Below are 26,964 nucleotides of genomic sequence, written 5' to 3' on the forward strand. Positions count from 1 at the left end.
AAAAAGGAGCCAATCCTCATGCTTGATTATATAATCAGGTATTTAATGTACACTACGGCAGCAGCCGCATTTAAGGGCTCATACAGTCTAGGGAACAATCAGTGCTGGAGGTTTACAAGACTTCAGGGGACAGTCACGTGCACGTCGACGGCAGAAAGTTCGTCTTGAGTTGTAGTGCAGTCAAATCTGTGAAGACTCCAGGTAGAGGGAGGCGTTCTTGACCCGCGGCTGCTGAGAGTCCAGCTTCAGCAGCGTCGTCACCGCGGCCTCCATCTTTGACATCCACTCTCTCTGGAAATGTTACACATGAAGGTTTGAGCCGAGACGGAAATATCAGGTGTGCTATCAAGACTGAGTAGATGACGCGTGACATTATAGCTCAGTATTTGTTAATTGTTCAGTGATTAAAGGTTCAGTGCACCTCATGACAAAAAGAAAAGCGTGGTATTAAAATGAGCAAGTTTAACAAGTAGAGCTTGTTTAGGAGGACTGCCAGGATAAAAAGTCTTCTCTCTAAGAACATGGCAGCAACCAGATTGACTTTTTTTTTAATATTTCCTGGTAAGGAAGGAAGACTTGAAAGAGGGTTTTCTTTCTTTTCTAGATGACTTCAATAATCAAATCAACAATGTCTGCAGATAGTTTGAGTAATGTGCATTTTTTCAGCTCATGCCTTTCAAACCTGTTGGAGATGAAGGGCTGAAGCAACGTACCTTTGCAGCCTCACATGCAGCTTGCAGGATGAATGCACCGATGCACTGCTGGTAGCGGTTGTGGTGCATTATTATGAAAGAATGAGGTAACCCTGATGCTGTGAAGAGAACACAAATGTGTCTTTTTTGTATGTTTTGCAAACAGTGAGTGTGCATTTTTCATCAGACTCAATTTTAAACTGTTGAGCTTGAAAAACCCAATAAGTAGAATCAATGTTGCAAAAGCTGTAATTACTGGAGGCATTTAGCTGATCGATGTTCTTGACTTGAAGCCGGTCCAGAGAGATGGGCTGGTCCAGAACCGTAAAGGTGAATCCGTCCTTCAGCAGCTGCTCCAGGTCCAGGTTCTGCTCTGGGCCGAGGCTTTTCTACACATGAGGACAGGACACAAAGTGAACACTTAAGTTAACATTCACCACTCGCCCGGTTCGGAGTGAGAACAGGACCAGAGCGACGTACCTTCTTGTTTCTCTTTATCTTTGTGATCAGCAGGAATTCGTCAAACAGGAAGAGATAAACATCTATCAGCTTTGCGTTTTCTGGTGATGAACCAAAGAAAATATTCTGTTCTGTTATTTTGTTCCCGCTGAAGCACTGGGCATGTAAAATGTGCTGGTTTCATGCCAACTTCAAAACACCTGTGAGCACCAGTTTCCCTTCGTGCAGCAGACTTCTGTGAGAGATGAGGTTCTCCAGCGTGACGGCCTTCAGGAGGTGTTTCAGAGTCTGAAAGAGAAGCAGCTCAGCGCTCTGGCAGACTTTGACATGAACTCCTGATACCAAAGTAAAAGCTAATGACGCAGCAGTCAATATCAGTTTTATGATCAGATAAATGACACGGATGTCTTTAACGCTCTGCTCACATACACAGCGAGGATCAGCGGTTTTCTTAAAACAGACGTAAATATCAATATCAAAGACCTCTGGGATGACGGCGCGCTTGTCTCTTTCCCACACGGGCAGCCACACCAGGGCATCTCTCAACTGTTTCACCTTCTGGTAGTTGTCCAGCCACTTGACCCTGCCCTCTAAAACACCTGAAAACAGAGAGAACAGGCGACTAAATGATGACACTATGGGTTTCATATTAATAATATACAACACACTTCCAAAATCTGGAAGGATGTGCAGAAATCCACTTTAAAGCAAAAAGACAGTCAACATAGAAAATGCTGTTGGAAAATATTAATATAATGCAGAAAAAAGTTACAACTAGGGCTGTTCGATTTTGCCCAAAAATAAAATCTCGATTTTTTTCTCTCAAAATCCGATTTTCGATTACGATTATTTTGTGAATTGACAAAAGGCAAAGAAATGATTTCAAATATGTTTCAAATGCTGTTTTTTTATTGAACATTTGCCCCATTGGGCTTTAAGTGCAAACTTTGCTCTTATTAAACCAAAAATGAATGAATAAAGTGCAAAACTCTGTAAAATAAGTTGAAAAAAAGTTTTAAAAAATATAATAAAATATAAAGTTTTATCTCTGAAAAAAAAAAAATCAGCAAATCAGCACTTGCAAACATACAGTAAGTTATATTTCCAATTAAATAAAACAAGAAGAACCCATGAAGGAGGTAGAGGTGTGTAATGTCAGTCATTACATTTGCTATTCACATTTGCAAGTTTTTTGCAAGGAACACGAGCCGGTCTACGGCATCTGGCTTGAGGGATGCCCGGTGGCATGTTACAACGCCCCCTCCTACACTAAAGAGCCTCTCCCATGGGGCACTTGTCGCAGGTATTGAGAGGTATTTCCATCAATCATTAATATGGTATCAATCATTAATATGTGTGCAGACAAGGTAAAAAAAAAAAAGTGAAAAATCGATTTTACGAGTTTCACGTTTTAACATCGTTCTAATTACATAATCGCGATTACGATTTAAAATCGATTAATCGAACAGCCCTAGTTACAACTAGCAGATAAACTGACGGAATGTGAAAATAAGATCTGTCGCAATAGCCCCATACGGATAACTGATGAATCAAAATCTCTAAAATAACCCGCGAGCCTCCTCTCAGCCAGTACTCGTGACGACACAGAGGGTTCATTCCTTCATACAGTACTGAATGGCAGCTTATAAGTCACTGTGAATTATTTCTCTAACAAAGACATAAGTGCTTTGTTTACTTTCAGCAAGGCAACAGCAAAGTACATTCTGAACGTGACAGAGCCTCCTCTCTCAAACTGGCTCGTCAGCGGTCCCACTAAAAACAACGCCTGCATTAAGAAAACAAACATGTTCACAAAGGAGATCCTCAAGCTGCTGCTATCACACACCAAGGAAAACCCTTCGCTCTCAAAACTACTATTAACTGGCTTCATTTCTGAAATGCTTAGTCTTATAGGACGATCTCTTACAACAGTACAATTTCAATATCAAATCATCACATGCTTATCCCTGGATCCAGGAGTGAATGTCTCACCGACTGGTTTTTATAGCTGTTCCTGAAGCGATGCACGGTCTTCTGTTGTCTGATTTATATTTCCCAAATAGATAAACATTTTCTAAAGCGTCTTGTGGTCAACACAGTATCCTAGTTTCAACTGGAAACAGATTCTTATCTACTTATAATGACGCAAATAGCTAGATAAAGCTCTTTAGAGTATATCAAGATGGATAAATCATATCAGGTTCTATTTATAAAGATACACAGGGATGCTTAACTTGGTCACTGATGGTATCATGAGTCATAAATACCCCACACCCACAGAGGACATTGGCCTACACACCCCATCAGCTGTGTTTTACATAGTCATAACCATTAAAAAAGAAAAAGGTGTGGTACACCAAACACTGCACCTCTGGATGGTGGGAAAGTGATTCCACATTTGTTACCTTGTTTATTTGGTTTACTCTTTTTTTTCTTCTTCAATACAACAAAATGAGTGCAGCACATTTCCCACAGCCTGTCATTCTAGTTACACAGTAAACCGCCACAACAGGTCTGCAGGCGGAGGCACGCTGTGAAGAATCAACGGTCACGGCGCTCTGGCTGCCGCTCAGGGCTTGTAACCCAGAACTGTCTGTTTGTGCTGACACAGATAACGACACTTACCTACATCTACTTTACATGCCTTTTGTATGTTATGCCTGTAAACCACCTGCTGAAAAAATACTTGAGACATGAGCGGCATCGCTGAGACGTGTGACGCGTCAGGATCAGTGTGTATTCAGCAGACGCTGAGTGGGGGCTGGTGGGGGAGACTGGACAGCATGGTGGGATTGGGGGGGCTCTGGGTGCATAGATAGATAGGTGTGTGCACATTGGGTATAGATTTATTTGTAGTGTATTCGGTTAAAATAGATTAATTTATTTATATAGATGTGTCTACAAGGGGTTCTATTAGGGCTGTGCGATTAATCGATTTTAAATCTAAATCGGATTTATTAATCACAATCGATGTTAAAAAAAGGAAAATCGGAAAATCAGTTTTCCTTTTTTGCAGCTGGCTGCATTACAGACAGAGCCCGTCTAGTCATCTTTGTTTGGTCAAGAAAATTGTAAATGTTGTCACTTTACTAAACTCAAGGAGGATTTACAGTATCTTTCAATTGCACTTCATTCCCAATAGGGAAATTTGTTTGCTATTTTTCTTTAAAAAATAAAGATAAAATATTTGAAACAATTTATTCCATTGTCTTTTGTAGTTTGACCAAAAAAATCGAAATCAAAATCAAAAATCGGGTTTTCAGAGAAAAAAAAACGGGATTTTATTTTTGTCCAAAATCGCCCAGCCCTAGGTTCTATACTGTATGTTTAAAATGTGTGTGTATGCAGGTTTGTATATGTATATATATTTATATATAGATACATGGATTCATACAAGTGTTAATGTTGTTATGGTCTATACCAGGGGTCACCAATCCTGGTCCTCGAGGGCCGGTGTCCCTGCAGGTTTTAGGTGTTTCCCTGCTTCATTGCACCATGATACAAGTGACTGTGTCATCAACAGAATTGTGCAGCCCTGGATGACAAGCTGGTGACGATGATTAATTAGAATCAGGTGTGTTAAAGCAGAGAAACATCTAAAACATGCAGGACACCGGCCCTCGAGGACCAGTGTTGGTGACCCCTGGTCTATACAATGGTTTTGACATGTCTGGAATGAATCAATAAATAGAAAATGAAAAGCATATGACAGGATCTGTAGAATCAAATCATAATCCATGTAAAAGCACAATCTTAATTCAAATCAGTGATAAAGCAGCATGTTGATGCGTATCAGAGGTTCAGGGTGAAGGTGCGCGTGCTGCTCACATATAGATGTGTCCACTTGCTCTGCTATAACCTGCAGGCCTCTGGTTTCCTCCTCATTCTGACATCTCTTGGCGATATTCCTCAACAGAAGTGGGTATCGAGTGAGCCTCTGAAGCGGCGCCACCAGCAGGTCACGTAGTTGCAGCCTTTTGCAGTGTTCACTCCTCTCACACCACTGAGGAGAAAACACAGACACAACAGAACACGGTGAGAGGAAGACGAAGGAGGGTAGTGGGCAGTGAAATGCAAGTGACAGGAAAATACATTAAAAGAGCAAAAACAAAACCACTGGCCTAACAAATGCCAACTGTGATGACGGGGAAGATTCCACAAGTGACAAATAGAGGCATTCCTCTTGTTGGGTGGCTTCTGTGACAGTGGGCTCATTGTTTAATCAGCAGCATTGCTGCGTGTGCATTCTCATGCGCCCCTGCAGCATTTTCAATGTACAAAACGTCCTTGCCTTTGCTGACTGGCAAAGGCGTTTCAGCTGAATCAAGGGAGTTGTTGGCTGTACCTTTAAGTATGATCCAAAGTCCTCTCGTGACTTGAGGGTGTCCAGATAAATCAGGGCTGTGGAGTAGTTGAGGCAGTACTTCTGCAGACAGTGGCATATGCTCTCCTGGAAAGCCTGCCAGCAGAGGGGACTGTTATACAAAACACAGGAGTGTACGCTACCGGCTTGCTGAGCTTCAGACCATTAAAGAAAGAAGAAGAAAATGCAAGTGCAAGAAGATGCCAACCTGCATACCCAAAAAAAGCTTACTGGTGTTCCCTCTGTCTGTTTATATGTCCTTTTTACATTTGTGTTATAGCTCAAAATTTTGAAATATTAACTAAAATTGTAGATGAGCTTTATATCAGTGTTTCAGCGCTTTCAGGACTTATATGTTGCTGCAACAACAAATGCACACACTTCAAACTAAATTTTAAAAAAAAAGCTGCTATTAATGATAATGTGAGTGTTTGACATTAAAAACGTCGATGCACACTCTCATACGAACACACACACAATGCAGCACAATAAGGTAAAAAAGTAGTTTCAACTTTTGCTGTTCTTCGTTTCCATAGTTTCATCAGCGGACTTTGACACGGTTGTCACTGTCTGCGTCGACACGTGAGCCACACTCGCCTTGCCAAGCAGCTCCAGCAGGGTGGGCCCGCCACCCTGGGTGATGTCCAACGTGTCCTTGATGACATGCAGGAGGTTGTTCAGGAAATTAAAGCTCACCTGCAGCAAAAAAGAAAAAAAAGAAGTGTGTCAATTGTTGCCACAAGGCCATGAGACACTGCACTTTCAATTAGTTGACGTGATATAATCCAGCAAAAAAGAAAAAAAAAAGTATTTCTTGCTAAATTCCCATATTCTTTAAATAGAAGAATGTTGTCCCGACGTTTGAGGCTGTCCTGCTTAAAAATAGGTCAAAATTAACTGTAAAAAGCTGCAAAAAATCTTATAAATCCACTCATCAAGTACTTACAATATGCAGCAAACATGTAAGGTCTTATTTTGTACCAAACTGTAGAGTGATTATCTTTCAATTGTAAAGGCTACACTTATAATGTGTACATGATCAGTTTTTAATTTAAATACACAAAATTTTAGTTTTTTTTATTTTTGAAAGGAGGAAGACTGGAGTTAAGGCTGTTTTTGCATTGTGAGGCTAAACTGAACGCGTTTTTTAGCGTTATTAAGGTTGCAGTTGTGTTTAAAGTAGTATTTACATACTGAATAAATAACTAGCAGGTCCCGGGCAACTTATTTGCATCATGTCTCACCAGGCAAAGTTCAATGAGGTTTGCAAACAGCCTCCATGTGTCAACATCAGGGAGGCAGTTGCTCAGCTGCAGGTTTCCCAGAGTAGCCCGAAACACCTGAAAGGAGCAGGAGAGGTTAGACGTAGAACAGGTTATCAGTCAAAACTGGCATCAAATTTCAAATATATTGTTGGAAAGAAAGAAAATCCCACAGAAACTTTTACGTGAACAGCAAAGACGGGAATCCAGTGATGTGATGAAAAACACAAAGCAGCAGGTGTTTGGTTCCATTTGGGCGTGGTCTATTTATTTGTGGTCTTTGGTCTGTGTGTGTGTGTGTGTCTGTGTGTGTCTGTGTGTGTGTGTGTGTGTGTGTGTGTGTGTGTGTGTGTGTGTGTGTGTGTGTGTGTGTGTGTGTGTGTGTGTGTGTGTGTGTGTGTGTGTGTCTGTGTGTGTGTGTGAGAAGGGACAAAGTCACCTCTTTGAGAACCATGAGCTGATCCAGGTAATAAATGCACTCGCTGGTGAAAAGTTCCCAGATGGCTTCTTGTCTCTTGCGGCTCTGGAGGTCAGAGGTCACGCTGACCTGGGGGGACTGGTCCAGCAGGAACTCGGCCAGAGAGAAGCCCTGCACAAACGGACAGCATGACTGTCATAAAAACCTCAAACGAAGAAGCAGACTCTTTCCCATTGTGGTTTTACATGAATAATTAAAAAAAAACAACTGTATACAATCTGCTACCACCATCGTGGCTCAAATGCACGTCATTGATTGTTTATACATGTACACACAGTGGGCCTGGGTGGTTTCAGCCTACAAGCTCTCGCACGAGCAGTGTCGTTCAAACTTTACAGGTGCTTCCCTTTGACTGCTGACTTGTTATTTCTGACTCGTTCCGTAAACATTAAGCTGTGTTTGGATTAGGAATCTGAATGTGTTTGTAGTTCATTTACACGGATTAAAAGTCATCACAAACACAGAACCAACACGATGGTTTATATAATAAACAGCAGAGATGATCTGCTGCAGACACTGCTCTGTATCTCACCTTGTATTTCTGAAACTCTGTATTTCTAAAGTCTTCAATCTCCACCGTTGAAAGGTTTTTTTCAATATCTGATACTGGGGTTGTCTGCGACTTCCCTTTAGTCTGAAAGAAAAAACACAAAGACGCATGAGACAGTCGTCAGTTACGGACGAGTAAGAATAAAAACGAAATAAATAACTGTCTAGGTGCACGTTTGCCGTTTTGCTCCAGTTATCACCAGTACATGCAGTGATTCAATAAAATAACAAGTGTGGGAACTTCTGCATTTCAGATGCCGACCAATTACGAAAACAGTGTGGTCCAAAAAGGGATAAGAGGAAACAGACTAATCTGCTTTGAGAAGTGGGTCAGAGAACAATGTCCGAACCAACCGCCTACTGCTAAAACAAAAGCAAATCAAAACAAATCACGGGGCAATACTGGTGCCAGTTTCACAAATCAGCCACATACAGCACACCTACCGTACCACGTCTTGAAAAAGGCCACTTGGACTTCTTTGTATCTGTAGAAATTAGATACACAAAACTTGTTATGTTGATTAACGAAAGTAAAAACAACATTCTGTTCATTTGCATGCAACAGGTGGGATTAGAATCAAACCAAAATGTGCTTGAATAAGACTAACAACTGAGGAGAAAGGCACCAAACTCAAATATACATCGTTAAAACAAAAAAAGAATGTGTACTGTTTTTAAGACATAACTTAAAAGGAGATATACTATTCGGGGAAAAAACAGCCCTGTAGCTTTGTTTGGGGCTCCGTAGGTCAGAACACATCTCAGCCAGTGAGGTGTTCAGATCTCATGAAGGAACTACAACGTGTGATGTGAGCCACTAAAAAGCACAACTTCTGACCTACAATTGGGAATTTTTACCAACTGTGGTTGTCCAACTGCAGACAAAAGAAATAAATGTAAAAAAAATAAAGCTGCCAGGCCAGCTATAGCTTTTATTACCACGCTGTACAGTGGTATAATATGCAACTGAATGAGTCGCTCCACCTCCTAAAACCTGTTGCTATAAAAGGGGATTATTTGGACTGTAGCTGTGCGGTAGTTTGATCAAAACATGTCAGGGGAAATGGTTTGCATAATATGTTTACTCTGCAAATTCTGCATCACAAATACACACATCGGGGATTGTTAGAAGCGAAGACTGTGTTGGCTCTGACCCATTCAGACTTCATACATTTGTATACCTTATATACCTTTAATCTAACATTTATTTCCAGCCACCGCTTTCAAGACAAAAACACTGACAGTATTACAAGTAAAAAGTTGAACCATTCAAAATGCTCGTCATTTTAGATTCTTTAAATGTTTTGTGAACAGCTTTAGGTTTTCCAGGAAATCGTCCAATTTTAGAGGAATTTTTGAAACAAAATTCCAAGTCTAAAAGGGTTAATCCTTTCAGAGTGCACTTGAGTGCAAGGTCCACACAAAGACAGAGCACTGTTAATGGAAAACAAGGAAAATATGAATTTGTTTCATTTGGGATTCGTGCCTTCTCATGTACGTGTAAACTATTAATCTGCAAAGACGAAAAGGAAAAAAAAAAGACAAAACTTTTGAAAATTCTGACCAAAGTGAAGCCAAAAAGATCAGCGTCCTCTAGCTTGTACACTGCAAGAACAATGTTTTATTCAAAGTAACACTTGCTCATGATTTCCAAGGCAAACTATGTTCATCGCCTACCTGCCTTCCCTGAGCTCAATGGTCAGACCTGTAATCTTATAACTGTTTATACAAGCTAATAACAAATGGATACCAAATATTTATTGAGGGAGCGCTTTACAGGTTCCATCCCTTTTACGGTAAGAAAGTCAAAGCCTCACCGCCACGTTGTTTTGGCCACATTAACTGCAAACAGCTTTTCCAAACCCAAATGTTTCATATATTGACTCACAACAAGACAGACTTAAACAGCTGGACGGACCTGCAGGGACCTAAAGCACTAAAAATGGAGATGTGTTGCAAAGAATGACTTTATAGAGTACAATTATGACAGGATCAGAATATTACCAGAGAAGTTTGAACCATTTATTATGTCCGCTACCCCGTTGGAGACAAAAAGGTCTCCAGGTGAAACGTCCAGTCCTGGCAAACTGACCACGACGGAGCTCCGCCTCCTCTCCTGCAGCCTGAAGGAGACACACAAACATCTTTAGATGCTGTCCCACTTGCAGCTACTGTATTTGTCTACGTGCTGTAAATTTAAACCGTGTAAAGCAGCTCTGAGAACAGCAGTTACAAGTACTATTAATCTGTTGTGTAACACTGCTAAAAGAACAGACTTAGCACAGCGCGTCTGAAATAACAAGATTCCTTTTGTCATTTTAAGTAGCTGAAAATACATCAAATGTAGTTAACCGGGCACTATGGTGAATAGAAGATACTAATATGGATAAGTGCTATGGGCCTGTCTCGTGAATGGGTAGCCTAGTCATTTATTTATTCTTTTTTTTTTTTTTGTTGAAGGGGGCAAGCTGTCGGCGTGTACCAGTTATAATCCTCTTGCTCCCCTTTTCATAGTCACCAACCGATACATGGCTTTGGCTGGAAAAACACAGGGCTGCCTTTTGGCCTCAGGCAAAGCTCGCGCCACCACTGTTCTCAAGTGTTTTGACTTATCCTCTGTTGCTGTGCATTAGCGATTACTGCTCGGACTAAAAATGGACATTCACATGGTGAACTTAGCCAAAGATTTAGAGCAATGTTAAATACGCAGACAAGACAGCTACAGAGGGCAAAGCAATGCAGTGAGGTCTTTTTGTATTTTTTTTTTTTTTTTTTTAAAAGGATTTAAGTCTCCACCCAGAAAAACTTGATCAGTGACAGTGTCATTAACAATCAGACTGTGCCCATGTGCACAATAAATGAGCAACCGTTTATGAGGAGCACGGCAACCAGACGGGCTGGTTTAACTGAAGGCAAGGTCGACTCTCACTACGTCTACGCACAGCGACAAACCATCAGGGGCACACAACACTTCTCAGTCGCTCGGCTTCCAAATGTGTAAAGGTCACGGCTTCAAAAAAGTTCAGAAGGAGAAAATGAACCCATAAAAATGAAACAATGGCACAAAACCTGAGAGAACCTAAGATGAAATTCACCCCCCCCCCCCGCGCAAACACATCGTCATTTAGTCGGCACCATCTGTCATTCAAAGGTAATCAAAAAATAATCAGAGCATTGGGAAACCTGGCTCACAGATGAGGGTTAATGTCTTTAGTGACAATAACAACCTCATAAAATGGAGTTAAAGTACAAGCAGGAGGAACACGGTTGGTGCTGGTTTATTCCTCTTTTAGCACCCAACATCCCCTCATTCAGAAACAGCCTTTTGGCTGCTCTACCTGCACAGTTGCATAAGTGGCATGTGAAACTAACCCGTGAGTTCATAGGTAACCGACACGGCTGCAGGGAAAACCTGTACACATCAAGGATCAATTAGTCGACTGTTGGGGAGGAGTGACCTGGTTTGTGTTTTGTTTTTTCCCTGAGATGTTTTTGTTGAACCGTGAAAGCACCAAATGTTCCAAGCTTTCACTTGCAGGTAAATTGATGATTAAAACATCCCCAACTCAGTAGATCAGTGCATAGATAACCACCTGAACACTGTGTTGGCTGATGGGGCAATTACTGCTCTAAACCAGGTCAAAGCATCCTTCTGGTTTATTCCACAGTATCCTCACAATACCATCTTGTTGCTTTGTAACTGTGAAGAAAGCTTCCTCTGTGTCGGCCTCTCTGCAACAGAGTACTTGCTGCTCACGGGAAATAATGATGTCCCAAAACAAAACTGTCCCAACCAATGGCTCCCAAGGCCTGGACACTGTAATAGGCACAGTGCCAGGGTGTGATTACTGGGACAAAAGCTGCCTAATTATCCAATGTGGGGAAGAGCCTCCCCGGTCATTAGGAGGGGTGTGGGTGGCAGTGAGGGAAAACAGCCTTAATGAGCATTTGTCTAGCCCATATGTAACCATGGGACTCTCAAAACTCAGCTCAGCAAGCTTATGATGCATTAACAAAGACGTGAATGACAATGAATGCACAAAGGGGGCTCCTTAAGCTAAAGGTCCAATCAGCTTTCCAGGAGTTGGTCAAAAGCACTTTGATTTGTTATAGCAAGATTTTTTTTTTTCCTTTGGTGAAAGGCTCCGACACAGAAGCTACAGTGATTCGTCGTAGAAATGGTGAAGAATCAGAGGAACAACAAAAAAACAGGAAATATATAACCATATCCCTTATATGCAAATATATTCCCACACATTTCCAGCCTGCTGCCATGCAGACAAGACATGCAAAACTGAATGACCTATAAGTCTAAAGTTCAGTGTACGTACCTGCTCTGGTAGTTTTCCTTCTCCTGGAACAAAAAAAACAAACTATTAGTGCTTTCATTTTCGTAAGTGATAATTACACAACTTTCAAACCACTGTACAATCACCAAACCAAACGTGCAAAGACATCCTCCTGCCAACATCACCACTGTATCACTTTCAAAGACATTCAAATTTGAATCAGTGTTTTAAGTGGTTGCTTGTATTCAAGAGCCTCTGATATTTGGAGGAGAATGTCACAGCTCTACGGAGAATGTGTTTGCTTGAATACCACGAGCTGATGAATAGATCTCCCCATTATCTTTTCCCATCGCTCACTGACCCCTCTATTATTGGGTGACTGCCGACTGTGGTGAATAGGGGCCCGAGGAGAGCCCTTCCCAGGGCTCTCAGGGCGGTGGGTTTGGTCAGAGCTGTCAGTGCATGTAACTGCTGATTCATTTGCTGTCAAAAGCTCGCATTGTGAGTGACCGCTGCAGGAGGCAGGACAGAATGAGGGAGAGAAGGCTTCTGCAAGGAAGGAATGTCTGTCAATTTAATTCATTATGGATAAAAATCCATGGCATACTGCTGCAACAAGGACTTGTGGTGATGGTGGGAGGAGGTATGAGATTAGGGAAAAATCATATTTACACACAAAAGCCATTAACAACTCACCTGCACACCATCACCAAGAAATACAGAATCTTTAAGGAAAGTAGGATGAGAGGTGGGACATTCTTGTGTTGGGGAAGTGACACCATTGTCAAAGGTATTTGATCTACGTGATCTGGTTCTGTGTTGGCCGGAGGATGAAACCGACAGATGCTCTAGACAGACGTCTCCATCAGAGAGGGGGCTGGCTGCGAGAGGAGACTTGACTCTGTGCGCAGGAGACAAGGGGAAAGCTGTACTTTCAGGTGACGGTTCCTCCTGAGTGCTCCCCATCCTGCCCAGATCCCAGGAGTCCATCGCTGGACGCCGGGTGCTCCTCATCCTCCTCAAGGTTGGGGATGTGGAGATGCGCGCGGGAGCCTGGCGGTCAAACTGGAAGAAAGTTCCTTCCAGGCCTTCATTGTCCACCAGAGACGAATGTCTCGCCTTTGATTGCGTCCGTGCGACATCTATGTGCATTATGACAGGGTGGCTGGTCTGACTCTCCCTGTGCTCAAAAGATCTCAAGTCCGTTTGTGTCTGGGCATCCGCCACCCTAGCGATGACTTCATTTTCCGCCCATTCGATGTAACTCCAGTCCAGCTTCTTTTCATTGCGCTGGTCTTTGTCCTGCAGGATAACGTGCTTCAACGTAGACATTGTGACCTCAAAGGCATTATTCTAGTGCAGCGGAGATCAGAAAAGGTGTAATCTTACACACTGATTGCTTCTCCTCATTCGGGTTAATGGTCAGATGATAATCCCGTTGCATTCCATCTACTTCTCAGGTTTCTGCAAGGACAGAAAAATGTGTCAATACCCACAAGCAGCTGAAAGTAGGCTGATAATCTTCTAAAAGGGGATTTGATTAGGGTTGAAATGGTCAGTCGGCGGGATCGAAGCCTTAAAAATGCAGCACGTGAATAATTTAGTGAACATCAGGGGCGAAAATCCCGGGGGGGACAGGGTGGACAAGTCCCCCCCATTAGTAAAGCTGTCCCCCCCTAGAATGATTTGAGACAGAATTAATAATTTTGGAACAATGCAGTAGTATTTAGTAGTGATGCACCAAAATGAAAATTTGTGGCCGAAACCGAAATCGAAAATAATAATAAACAGTAAAATCTCATTACACTTAAAACAAGAGTCATCACCAGAAAAATAACTTGTTATTTGACCATTTTCACCTGTTTCAAGTAAATTTTCACTTGAAATAAGTAGAAAAATCTGCCAGTGCGACATGATTTATCTTATAAGCAAAACAATCTTGTTCCACTGGCAGATTTTTCTACTTATTTTAAGTGAAAATCTACTTGAAACAGGTGTTTTGTTTTTTTTCCAGTGATGAGTCTTGTTTTAAGTGTAATGAGATTTTTTTTTAACTAAAAATTAGACATTTTAACTAGAAATAAGACAAATATTCTTGTTAAGATTTTGGTTTTTTGCAGTGTATTATGTCAGATGTGCTGTATTATTGCCACCTTCCACCTAATACCATAGTTTTGTATTACTCTAAGAAAGGTCTTCTGCCTGTTTGCGAGATAGAGTTGAAAATGTCAAAATGCTGTATTAAAGGAAGGCTAAAACTTTTATTCCTTGTCCCCCCTGGATTTATTCTCTAAAATGTTACTGTTTATTGTCCCCCCCAACTATGAAACGGGATTTTCGCCCCTGTATTCACTGAACATAAATACATGTGTATCTGTGAGAGCAGGGAACCAGACTTCAAGGGAACAACAACACAGCTATTACAGCGCAGTCTAACAGTATTGTCTCCCTGGACAATGAGGAAGACACGCACCTCTTTATAAAACTCTCTGGATTCAGACAAATGTCCACTCCGGTGTTTTTACTCTCTCGGATTGTTTGTTTTTATGTTTTTTTTTGTTTGTTGTTGTTTGTAATAACCACCAACGGTTTGCAGCAGGTGTATTTAATTGTTAATCCAAAACCGCGCGAGCTGTTGACTCGGCACATCCGCGTGGAAACAAAGACGGGGCACAAAAACATGGGAAAAAAACACGCACAACTTCCCAGCGATAAGATCATTCTAATTAAGATTTTATACGTACAACCGTATGTGGTAAATGAAGTAAAAAATAAAAATGAAATAAAATAAATAAATACAATTCACCAGCTTTGATGAGCTTTACTCCTCACCGGTGTCTCGCGATGGCTCGGCCGCCGGCAGTGAGGTGAGAGCGGCGAGGCAGCAGCAGGTGTCCGCTCCGCACCCTGCCCTGCACCAATACCGGGGGGAGATGTCGAAGCTGGTTAATTCTCAGACCAGACGAGAGGAGAGGACTAGGCTCTTCATCCGAAAGTGTGTGAAAGGTGCGACTGCCCCGCTGGTGGCTGCACGCCCGCCTCGCCCACGTCACGCGTCCCGGCGCAGCGAGGGCAGGATTAAAGGCTGATTTATGGTTCCGCGTTACACCGACGCAGAGCTTACGCCGTAGGGTACGGCGTACCCTACGGCGTAGCACTGCGTCTATTTAACGCGGAACCATAATTCAGGCTTTAGGCGCAGCTCTGCCATGGCACTGTGTCAGCAACAGAGGAGAGGGAACACCGCCGAGCCTGACACTGCTTACTCAAGTTTACTGTTTGTTTTTTTGTTGTTTTTATCTTCTTTATTTAAATCTCGAAATACATTGAAAAATTAAGAACAAAGGCAATGAATGAAAAGCTTTATTTGGAACATGCTAAAAAATATATATATATACATAAATATATATAGCCTATATATATATATATATATATATATATATATATATATATATATATATATATATATATATATATATATATATATATATATAAACCAAAGAACAATAGTTAAATAATAATCATGATAAATACAGTATAATATAAATCATAACAATCATAAACAAAAACATGCCTGGCTTTTTTTTTTCCTTTTTTTGCATGCTCGAAATGGAGCAGGGAGAAGTTAAAAAACTTATTTAGCCCTGCCCCGGTTATCCACAACACAAAACATAATTCGCCACCCCAAATTAAGCCGTATACATACATACATACATACATACATACATACATACATACATACATACATACATACATACATACACCTATTCATATTCTCCATACATTATAATACTCAATATACACCATGCAGCAATACATTATACTTTATACATTATGCATTTAACTAGAACCTTCCTTTGACATATATCATATACTGGTCAACATACATACATCATACAAATTCAACTATCTAACACGCTATTTTTTTTAATGCAACTCTTCCTGTCTATATCTCATAATAATGCATTCTTTATATCTTTTTTTGAACTGGTTCACACTTGAGCATTGCTGTATACAAATACAGATTCCAGCAAAAAGAAATAAACAAAATAATATATATAAAGGACAAGACAGTTGAATGTAAATTAAAAAGATAAATAAAAATAAAAAAGCATAAAGTGCAAGAGTAGGTTTCATGTAAACAAATTCAGCGATTTACACATGCCGATGATCTTTTGTGCCTTTGTGTTTTTTGATGAGTAGATCGTCTTCATATATTGTTCAAGTTTCTTTTTAAGTACAAGGAGTTCAGGCTTTCTGTGGATGAATTTGCACTTATGTATGTGAAACTTTGCTAAAAAATAAACACAGATTTATAAAAAATAAAGCATCCCTATCTTTGTGATTAAAATTATGAAAACCAAAAATAACATTCTTAAAATAAAGATGAAAATCAGAAAAGACAGAATCAGCAATATACTTGTGGAAGTCCCTCCAGAATTTATAAGTGAATTCACACGACCAGAATAAGTGAGAATATGTTTCAGGATGCCTTTGGCAAAAAGACCAATTAACATCTATAACTCAAGTTTACTGTTCAGAAGTAAACTCTAGCAGGCTCCACATTACACCACGGGCTCCACAACGACAACACCTGCTGGTTTCTGAGGGTTTTGACTTTCAGCAGCTTTGTGATGCATCAAGTAAAACTCCCAAAAAAAAAAATTTAAGACAACATCCATCCATCCATTTTCTATACCCGCTTTATCCTTTGCAGGGTCACGGGGGTCTGCTGGAGCCTTTTCCAGCTAATTTTAGGTGAAAGGCAGCGGTAGTCTAGTGGCTACAGAGGTGGGCTTTGGCCAGGTTCAAGCCCCAGAATGGCAACCAAGATGAACCACCTTGGGCCCCTGAGCAAGGCCCTAACCCCAATTGCTCCATGGTGTAAGATGTAAGTCGCTTTGGATAAAAGCGTCTTGCTAAAGGACAGTAGTAGTAGTAGTACACCCTGGACAGGGCGCCAGTCCATCACAGGGCTACATAGATACACAGACAACCAGACACACTCACACCTACGGGCAATTTATAAACATCAGTTCACTTACTATGCATGTTTTTGGACTGGAATCCAGGCAAGCACAGGGAGAACATGCAAACTCCACGCAGAAAGACCCCCGACGTGCCAGGGAGTTGAACCGGGAACCTTCTTGCTGTGAGGCAACAGTGCTGACCACTAAGCCAGTATGCTCCCCTAAAGAAAAGATATTATTGATAATTGTACTGTTGCTGTGTTCTGACATGATTTGTTTTGGTGTGCGAGGTGACTCACATTTGACAAGTTTTGTGATGTCACAGATCCAAGATAAGAGTGGGAATATCAAGACAACCATGTTTCCAATATCACCTTATTTTCACTTCTTTGTTTGGCACTGCTCATTCATTGCTTCAGATGCATCACAACACAGGGACCATCGGTTCCATACAAGTACCTGTGATGCATTGTGGGATACAGTGACTGCAGTATTGTGTATAACATTTCTCACTACTTATTCAAATAGTACTACAAACCAGAAACCACATTATAAAGTGCACCCATAGACTGTAAATACATCGGACAAAGCATCAGTCACATAACCATTGACTTCCAAAGAGCCGCTTTGAAACCTCTTTTGCATCATACTGCACGCCATCATGTTGTCCAATCAAAGTTAGCTGGTACCAGCTCCTTCAGCCGATCCCCTCTGAAATAGCTGCAGACCTGTGGCAGACGTGTACGGCGGAAGATCTCATTTCAGATGGGTTTTTTTGTCTCAAAATCAAAAATTACTGCTGCATTTAGCCGAAGCTGGATTGGTATAAACTGATAATGACTTTGCTCAGCTTTGTGGCATAACAGTGACTGATGAGGAGGGGATACTGGCTGGCCATTGGCTGAAACCACTGACTTTTCAGGTTGGCAGGTAACTGCTCTCCCTCCTGAAACCCACCTGCCTGGTTTTGGACACAGGCCACAACATTAACTGCAACAAACCTCACATCATGCAGCATTGTCTGTTCCTCTAAAGTCGGTAGCTCGCAGAAACCTTTCAAAATATACACAGATGACAGAGGAAGGGGGTGGAGTCTAGTCGAGTGACAGACTCCCCCCATTTAAAGTGGCTACTATGAACTGGACTGTCAATACATGGTTGAAAGAGGAACTGTAGCACTACAGCTCTGTGGTATTTTCCCCAAAGCACTTCACATGCGCTTCATTAAGACTTAGGAAAATGACCAACTATTTTGCCTTTAACATATCCAAAAATGGTTTATTTTCAAAAAGCCTCTGAATCTCAAACAGCTAACTTGGGCCGAGTGGTATTTATTACATATCAATTACATTATATTATTAATACATGCTGTGAGGCCAGTTTAATATTGGATCATATTTTACATGGTGATCAAATCTTGTTCCTAAATACTTTTAAGAATATGCTTTAACAAGCCAAGAAATGTATTTAATAAAATGTATATGAAGTGAAGTGGATATATTTGATATTTTATAAATATATATATATATATATATATATATATATATATATATATATATATATATATATATATATATATATATATATATATATATATATATATATTATAACTATTATATGATTACTTTCCTGAACTTCTGAATCATTATATTACCCATAAACATAATTTGACATGACCTTAATCGGAGCATCTAAGTCTTCTGAGGTGTTATTTACTGAGAAGATGGTTTAGCAGAGTGATAAAAGAGTACTGTACTTTGAACTTTAACGTTTTACTTTCTGTTAAAGGTTAAATCTGACCTTATTCCTACATTGCGTGACTGGAAAGATGGCCTGACCGGGAAGAAATGATCTATCCTCTGTGTAAATCAGTTGTTATCAGTGATGCCAGACTGTGCAATAAAAAGCACCTCTTCCATGGTATTTCTTTGCCGCTCAGAAATGTTGCCGCCATTATCCAGTCTGACAATTACCTGATGATTACTTGATGATTACCCTGACACCTTCACTAGTCTCACCGGAGAATTCACAGATAATCTTTGTGTGTTTTTTGTTTAACAAAGTAAGTGTTATTGTGTCTCGCAGGCATATTACGAGTAAAACGAGTCATAGAAACCAGTGTGAACAAAGAGTTTGAGGTGTGTTTGTATTTAACACAGAGAGAGGAGAGGCTGTGACACTTTACTGGCCTGAATGGTCAAATACAGGAACTGCCCGAGTGACGTGTTTGTCTCAGGTTTGATCAGCAGCGCCCCCTAGTGTATCATTATGCGCAGTACACTGCAGACGAACGCAACAGATTACATTTATATTTTATGAGCGGCTGTCATCCGAGAGCTGCAGCTCATTTGATCGGTCTGCTGCTGATCACAGTTTTTTTCTTCTTCCAATTAATTGAGTTAACTAAATAATGAAGTGGTAATTTAAAAAACTGCTTATCTCTACGATTTGCATATGTTTAATTCAATTTTATTTTATTTGTAAATTCTAAAATACAAGTTGTCTCTTCCAGAGATCCAGAACATGACCCCCGAACATTATCACATAAACAATGGCAGGTAAAAACTCCCCTTTAAGAGGGAAGAAACCTTGAGCAGAACCTGGCTCATAAGGAATGACCCTCCTGCCAAAGGCCAACCAGGTAGAGCAGGAAAAGGGAGATAGGAAAGGGAGAATGAAGAACAGAGAGAGGAGAGGCACAGATACATTGTCAAAGGTACAAGACATATAAGTGTTAAGAGTTCTATGTACATATGACTGATACATTGCTGTGTACTACAGAGATGACTATAAACAGGTGTAGACAGCAGCAGTACTCGAGTTGTAAAAAGAATTCAGGGGGGATGGTGGATTTTATCATATGGGGACAGATAATTTGTGCTGATTACAAATAATATAATATATTACAAATAATAGCAGTGACCAAAACACCTGCAGAAATACTGCAGGAATGACATAGCAGCAGTTAAATGCAGCCTTCTGTAAGCTTTAAATATCCACTGGGCTTACATCAAATACATCAAAACACAACAATAAAAAACACTTTTCTGAACTTATCAATATGACTCTGTCCTTCACAGGATAAGTAAAATGGATCACTGCAAAAACTCAAAATCTTAACAAGAATATTTGTCTTATTTCTAGTTAAAATGTCTCATTTTAGTAAAAGAATCTCATTACACGACTCATCACTGGAAAAAACAACAATTTTCACCTGTTTCAAGTAGATTTTCACTTGAAATAAATAGAAACATCTGTCAGTGGAACAAGATTTTTTTGCTTGTAATAAGAAGATAAATCTTGTCCCACTGGCAGATTTTCCTACTTATTTCAAGTGAAAATTTACTTGAAACAGGGGGAAATTGTCAAATAAGTTATTTTTCAGGTGTTATTTTTCTGGTGATGACTGTAAATGTTGAAATAGCAGTAAAACCACATTCATTGATGAAATGACATAAGGGATGGAAAGGGGGGATTGCAGTTTTACAGGGGGGATGATTTTGACTGTTTTTATTTCAGGGGGGGATGCCATCCCCCCTCATCCCCCCTCAACTCCAGTACTGGACAGCAGACACTGGGATGGTCAGAGGGGGGGGGCTGCAGGTCAGGATGTCAGTAGATATCCAACAGAGACATCTCTATAGAACAGGGGTGGGCAATCCTGGTCCTCGAGGGCCGTTCTGCATGTTTTAGATGTTTCCTTGCATTAACGCACCTGATTCAAATTAATGATCATCACCAGCATATCATCAATGTCTGCACAAGTATATTAGTGACAGTCATGTGAATCAGGTGGTGCTAAAGCAGGGAAACATGTAGAAACATGCAGGACACTGGCCCTCGAGGACCAGGATTGTCCACCCCTGATACAAACAGATGGAGGTGGCGGGGGGGCTCTGACCTGTAAAGACTGCAAATATGGTTATGGGATATTTCTGATTAATAGCTGTGGATTTAGCTCAAGAAAGGAAAGAGAAGAAGAGGATAGAAGGAGGGGTGAGGGGCAACGCTCAGTGGCCATGTTGGAGTCCCCCTGCAGCGTAGATCTATAGCAGCATATCTACGATGAAGCTAATTTTAAGATGATCCTGCTTTAGTCTGGTCCTGTAGCTGCAGCTATGACTACTGGCCCTACTGGCCCCCATAGGTCACTAGAGTTTACACTGACTACAGGTTTACTAAAGAGCAACGTTTTAAGTTTGGTTTCAGAGGTGGAGGTGGTGTCTTTCACTGTTCCCATGTCTGTCATGTATTGGAAGAAAATAAAACAAGAAGTTAGAATATATTAGGTACATTTTACTTTTATCTTTTAAGTTCTCGTCATTTCAGTCCAATAATACTTTATTGAAAAACAATTAATAAAATGTAAAGCATAAAAATGTTAAAAAAAGAAAAAGGTTTTAGAGGCAACCATAGCTGGTTTTAATTTTTTTTTTCTAAATGCTGTTTTGTTTAAGATATCGACATCATCTTTTGCACGTAGAGTCACCGTAACGCGGCATTCCTCAAAACAAATCCAATACAATAAATCAGAGGGAGCAACGTACCATGGTGAGATTTAACATGAAAGTAGACAAAACAGAAAACATTTTCTTGTGGGAACAGACACACCATCCTGTGTGTCCATGACAGCGTGGACTTGTCTAATGAGCACACAGACAAATAAGCTCTCACCCTTGCCACGTGTTCACAAACAGCCGTGATCGTTCTGGCGGCTCTAATGTGAAATAATTGCCTACAGCCTAATGGTCCTGATGAAGATAAAATGAATCATTTAAAAGACGTCTAGATGCTGTTTATTTGTGATCATCATATCTGCAGTTATCATTTTTATCCTGCTGCAAAATACACAGCTCATCTTCAGATGCTGCCTCATATTTGTCTTTATTTGTTTTCATCACTGAAAAAATAATAAATGCAAATAAAATCTTCTTCTCACGGATAGTTAATACTAATATCTTGTCTTTTGTACCTTTGACAGCGTGTCTGTGTCTCTCCTTTCTCTGTTCATCATTCTCTCTCTCTGATCTCTCTTTTCCTGCTCTGCCCAACTGGCCTCGGCAGGAGGGTCCCCCCTTATGAGCCTGGTCCTGCTCAAAGTTTCTTCCCTCCTAGAGGAGAGTTTTTCCTGCCACTGTTTGGCTTAAGGTTTTTCTCCCACTAGGGGAGTTTTTTACCTGCCAGTGTTTATGTTATGTTTATGTAATAATTGCTTGGGGATCATGTTCTGGGTCTCTGGAAAGCAGCTAGACTCTAGCTGCTAGAGACAACTTTTATTATAATAGACACTATATAAATAAAAGTGAATTGAACTGAATAAAAATAGTTACCCTAACAGATTTATGCAGAGCTTTTCTTGCTATATGCAGACCACGCACTTGCATGTGACCCCCTGTAGCCAGAGGAGGGTAGTAACGAGTTACATTTACTCCGTTACATTTACTTGAGTAAGTTTTGGGAAATTTTGTACTTTTAGGAATAGTTTTGAATCCCTATACTTTTTACTTTTACTTGAGTAGATTTGTGAAGAAGAAACTGTACTCTTACTCCGCTACATTAGGCTACGTTGAGCTGTTACTTTTCTTTTATCCCTTTTATCCGCGTACGCGTCAATCTCATGACATCACTGAGTGATTCTTTGGGGAAAAATGTTTGTTTTTGCATGTTTTGTCACACATACACAGACTCAAACACACACAGAGTTTCTATGAGTTCATGGGCTTGTTCTAGTTCTGCCTGGTTAAAAAAGAAAAGTACAAAGGCTTGAAATTTTGTGCTACTTGTGCTTAATTTATTTTTTTATTCTGTTATTTTATTTATTTATTTTATTATTTATTAAAGTACTTGAATTTACTTTAAGCTAATTTTAATTTAAGCTATTTTTTGTTAATTTTAATTTATTTTATTATTTTATTGATTTAATTTGCCTGAAGATGATTATTTTGTACTTTTGTCTGTTTGAATGGTTGTGTTAAAAAAATAAATCAGACGTTACTCAAAAGTTACTCAGTACTTGAGTACTTTTTTACTTTTACTCAAGTAATTATTTGGATGACTACTTTTTACTTCTAATTGAGTCATATTATTCTGAAGTAACAGTACTTTTACTTGAGTACAATTGTTGGCTAATCTACCCAGCTCTGTCTGTAGCCACCAGGGGGCTCTGAAGCTGCCAGGTCAACACCTGCCTCAATATGCAGCATTGGAAAGAAATTCAATGACCTGCCTTCATTTATGAGTTCTTGAATATTCACATTGCTTAAAATATGGTAAACACTTCAATAAAGCCTAAAATAGGCTACATATGAGTTTTTTTCTTCGAAACTTGCAGTATAAAGTTAGAAAATCTGAGGTCTATCCTCCAATTTTGTGAATTTAAAAAAGTCATAATTTTCTAATTTTTACACAAATTCGCAAGTTATTAAAAAAAAATATATATATTTTTTTTTAATTAAATTTTGACACAAGTTAGCCATAATATGCTACTGTGGTGGTTCAGACAGTCTCAAAAAAATGAAGTTAACCAGCTAGGTTTCATTTCAACTTAGATAAACAGCTCTAGTTTCATTTCTAAAGGTGTAACAAAAAAAAAATCACTATCTAGGGTTTCAACTCCTCCTATTGAAGTACAGTTTTTAAAAATAAGGTCCCCCCCCAAAAAAAAAGGGATCTTGCAAAGAGCCCCATGAAAGATAGAAACAGCCCATGATTTTTACATATATATCGCAGTAAAAAAAATTCTTTAAAATGATCATTTACTGACTTGCGTCCCCCAGTGTGAGCAAAGTGAGTAAAAACCGAAATGAACGATGTCATCGAAGGGAATTTGCTCACAGCCCTGACAGCAGCAGTCTCCACCCCCTGAAGTGGATAAGAAGAGGAGCACCCTCCGAGTGACATACAGGAAGAAGTTGAACAAGTGTTTTAAGAAAACAGAACATCGTTTTTTTTTACAAATCGCCCGCGGTCTGTGTGCACGTTGTGTTAGTGAGTGGCGCCATGGACGCGCAGAAACTGTGACAGAATGAAGGTAAATGTAGCGGCCGCCCGAGCTCTGGCGCTGTAACGTGTGGACGACTTCACCCCGGGAGAGACTGAGAAACAGAGACACACAGAGAGAGAGGGGAGTGCCATTTGGTCATAAATGGAAAAACAGGACAAATCTACAAGCCTTCTTCAGTGAGAATGTCAGACCACAGGTCCAGTTTTCTTCACATTGGAGACATTGTGTCTCTTTACGCGGAAGGCTCGGTGAATGGCTTCATCAGTACTTTGGGGTATGTTCCTCCTGCGTGTGTCGTCTATCTCTCTCTCTTTCTTTCTTTCTTCTTTTCTTTCTCCTGACAACACACACATCAGTCCACTCGGGTGCATTCATGAAGCACTTTCACTTCACTTTAGACGCCAGTTACAGCTTTCTTATCCTTCTTGCGTCCAAAAAAGACAAACTTTTCAGACGCGACCTGCGGCCAAGGCCCGTCAGCGCGCTAGGTGCCACTCAGGAAATTCTTCACGCAAATGTAACAGGAATGCAAAATACCCTGCAAAACTGCGTGCTGTTCAGGCACACACGTGAAAGCGGATATGTTCACTCCCCGCAGGATGGCTCGCATAATCAGAGCTGGCCTTTCTTGGGGGGGAAATGAAGGAGGTGTAAGAAGCTTTTGTTGAACTTATTATTAGTTTTCATGCACCCCTACTCCGTCATTGAAAGAAGTGTGTGTTTAGTGACTAGGGTTGCCACCTTTCAGAAATAGAAATAAGGGACGTCCTGATTTCAGCAGCGCAGGAGCCAAAAAAAAGCCCCAAAACTTCTAAACTGAATAAAAATGTGTTTATTTTATATGAAAAAACAAAATGCTTTGATTTAAAGTTTAAAGTGTTTTAATAGCATTGAACTTGCATGACTGTACAGACAGACAACCATGCTAGCAACTGAAATATCCTCCTATGCTACTGTATGTCCACATCAGCCCAAATGTATAATATAGCCTACAGGTGAAGAATATGGTGTAAAAGTTGATTTATTTCAATAATTCAACTAGAACATGGTGTAAAAGTAAACTTATTTCAATAAATCAACTAGAATATGGTGTAAAAGTTAACTTATTTCAATAATTCAACTAGAATATGGTGTAAAAGTTAATGAAAATACGGTACAAATCGTGTCCCGTATTAGTTCAATACGGGACGCAACATTTTTTTCTCAAATAAAGGACAACTCCGTATTTTACGGGACGGGTGGCAACCCTATTAGTGACCCTGCTAGAGAACCTGAATATACTGCAAACAAATTATCAGAATTATCTAAGAAATGGGTGTTGCCTACACAAAACAGTGAGCTGTCTCAGATTTTGATCTGAGACGAAACTATTTCTTAAAAAAAACCCAACAAAACTCAGATTCTTTTCAGATTCAGCCACCTCAGGCCATTATTTAAATCACAGGTTACCAGCCCGAGGCTTGGGACCCCCACCTGAGGGTGGCAAGATTAATCTACCATCATCTGATGAGATGAGTAGAGGGCCAAACAGGAATAAATGCCATAAATATTCAAATTGGTCTTCTCTCTTGTGGAAAAAGCTCCTGTGAATTAGTCTCTACTCTATCTATTGATGTAATGGTTGTTTGATGAGCAACTTGCTGACAGGAGTTTACAAGTTAACCCTGGTCACAGCCAGATTAATTATTATTTTCTATTGATACAGGTGTCATTTCTGTTGTGATCAGCCAGTGAAGTGTCATGGGCTTAAAATATAATTAAAAATGTCACTTTGCTTGGCTGCGGTTCCTCCGGAGCTGGTGGTCTCAGTGCAAGGTGAAATGCCTCAGAAGTTGGACACAAGTGTGGAAAGCCAGACTGACCCCGAGGAACGAGTATGCCCCACCCACGTCCTCTGTTTCAGTCTGTTTCTGACTCTGTCATTCCATTTTCCTCCTAAAGTGCCACCCGCAGTACAAGGACTAGCTCCATACAGCCGTTGTTAAAAGACGTGTGAAAGACTCACAACCTGTTTGCATGCATCGGCGTTTCCTGACTCTCAATGATCTGAAAACGGGGATTTTTCCCAGAAAAAAGACTCTTCCCAAAGAATTGCTATAATGCATGCAGCAGCAGCAGCAAGACAGAGAAACTCTAAATGTCATAATACGCAAGTGCAGCTTCTGCAGATTGTACACTCCTCCTGTTGCTGTGACGTAAAACAGTGAAATTCTTATCAGCCATCCACTAAGTCATGTAGTTTGGCAGAAGCTTTGAGTATTTTTCTGAGCTGTGTTGGTGCGAGAGCTACAGTATCTGAAGCACAGAGCGTGCAGAAACCTGCCTGGGCTGCAACCTCTGTGAGCACAACGTAACCTCGACCGCACAAGGCTGTCCATGCCCATGTTTGCTCAGGATCACAGTAAATCTGTTAGTTCCTCACACCTGTTTTTATTGCAAAAAGATCAACAGCCATCTGACCTTTTATTCCCACTAGAGACCGTACATTTTTATTTTTTGTTTTCACACTTTTCTTACTTGCCAGAAGAGTTCATTATATCATTTTAATGTATTTTTTTTTTTCAATTTACTCACAGGATCCATTCTTTAAGAGTTTGTATCTTCAGATTATTTTACTTTTGTTCATCACCTTTAGCCAACAATGAAATAAGACTTTAGTCTTTATCAGCATGTTTCCTTGTTCACGCTGTTACAGACTCCAACATTAAAATCTTTCTAACTTTTCTTGCGACTGACTGATTTCTCTCTTTTGTTTTTCTTCCAGCAGGAGAACCAGATCTGATTGCTCTGTATTTTGTGTCATATTCGTTGTTGGGCTGTTGAATCAATCCACTCAATGCAACCACCAGCTATTATTAGCGTGTGTGTGTCCAGCCTGGTACATTTATCTTAGGTTCAT

At 40.3% G+C, this 26,964-nt stretch overlaps 3 protein-coding genes across 5 annotated transcripts in view; 2 read left to right on the plus strand and 1 right to left on the minus strand.

Moving 5' to 3' along the window:
• Positions 1 to 26,964, plus strand: part of eea1 (early endosome antigen 1) — a 72,718-nt gene that overhangs the window by 20,939 nt on the left and 24,815 nt on the right. The window lies entirely within an intron of this gene.
• On the minus strand, positions 22 to 15,133 carry plekhg7 (pleckstrin homology domain containing, family G (with RhoGef domain) member 7). 3 transcript variants are annotated; one of them, XM_061722132.1, is made up of 17 exons: positions 14,925 to 15,133; positions 12,789 to 13,556; positions 12,135 to 12,157; positions 9,808 to 9,926; positions 8,248 to 8,288; positions 7,787 to 7,888; positions 7,216 to 7,365; positions 6,759 to 6,854; positions 6,112 to 6,210; positions 5,497 to 5,610; positions 4,980 to 5,154; positions 1,635 to 1,750; positions 1,352 to 1,439; positions 1,173 to 1,252; positions 949 to 1,081; positions 714 to 811; positions 22 to 291 (listed from the first exon to the last, which is right to left on the minus strand). In XM_061722132.1, exons 2-17 carry the CDS (start codon positions 13,422 to 13,424, stop codon positions 181 to 183), a joined length of 2,181 nt encoding a protein of 726 aa, XP_061578116.1. In that variant the 5' UTR covers positions 13,425 to 13,556; positions 14,925 to 15,133; the 3' UTR covers positions 22 to 180. The 3 variants fall into 3 exon arrangements, with proteins under 3 accessions (XP_061578116.1, XP_061578115.1, XP_061578117.1); XM_061722131.1 differs by having other exon boundaries at positions 14,899 to 15,133; XM_061722133.1 differs by lacking the exons at positions 12,789 to 13,556; positions 14,925 to 15,133 and having other exon boundaries at positions 8,253 to 8,288; positions 12,135 to 12,163.
• The window catches only part of itpr2 (inositol 1,4,5-trisphosphate receptor, type 2), a 71,522-nt gene continuing 68,511 nt past the window's right edge, over positions 23,954 to 26,964 (plus strand). The window contains exon 1 of the mRNA XM_061722134.1: positions 23,954 to 24,339. Coding sequence (XP_061578118.1) covers positions 24,248 to 24,339 — 92 coding nt within the window. The 5' untranslated portion in view covers positions 23,954 to 24,247. The remainder of the gene's footprint in view (positions 24,340 to 26,964) is intronic.

This window comes from Cololabis saira, chromosome 5 (assembly GCF_033807715.1).
Source record: "Cololabis saira isolate AMF1-May2022 chromosome 5, fColSai1.1, whole genome shotgun sequence".
NCBI lineage: Eukaryota > Metazoa > Chordata > Actinopteri > Beloniformes > Belonidae > Cololabis > Cololabis saira.

What these genes read in the sequence shown, in the direction of transcription:
- plekhg7 (XM_061722132.1), bottom strand. Translation starts at nt 13,424, where the DNA reads ATGTCTACGTTGAAGCACGTTATCCTGCAGGACAAAGACCAGCGCAAT. An exon ending in CAGAGTTTCAGAAATACAAG is followed by an intron (nt 7,366 to 7,786) that starts GTGAGATACAGA and finishes CCGTTTGTGCAG; the next exon opens with GGCTTCTCTCTGGCCGAGTT. An exon ending in ACCTCATTGAACTTTGCCTG is followed by an intron (nt 6,211 to 6,758) that starts GTGAGACATGAT and finishes TTTTTGCTGCAG; the next exon opens with GTGAGCTTTAATTTCCTGAA.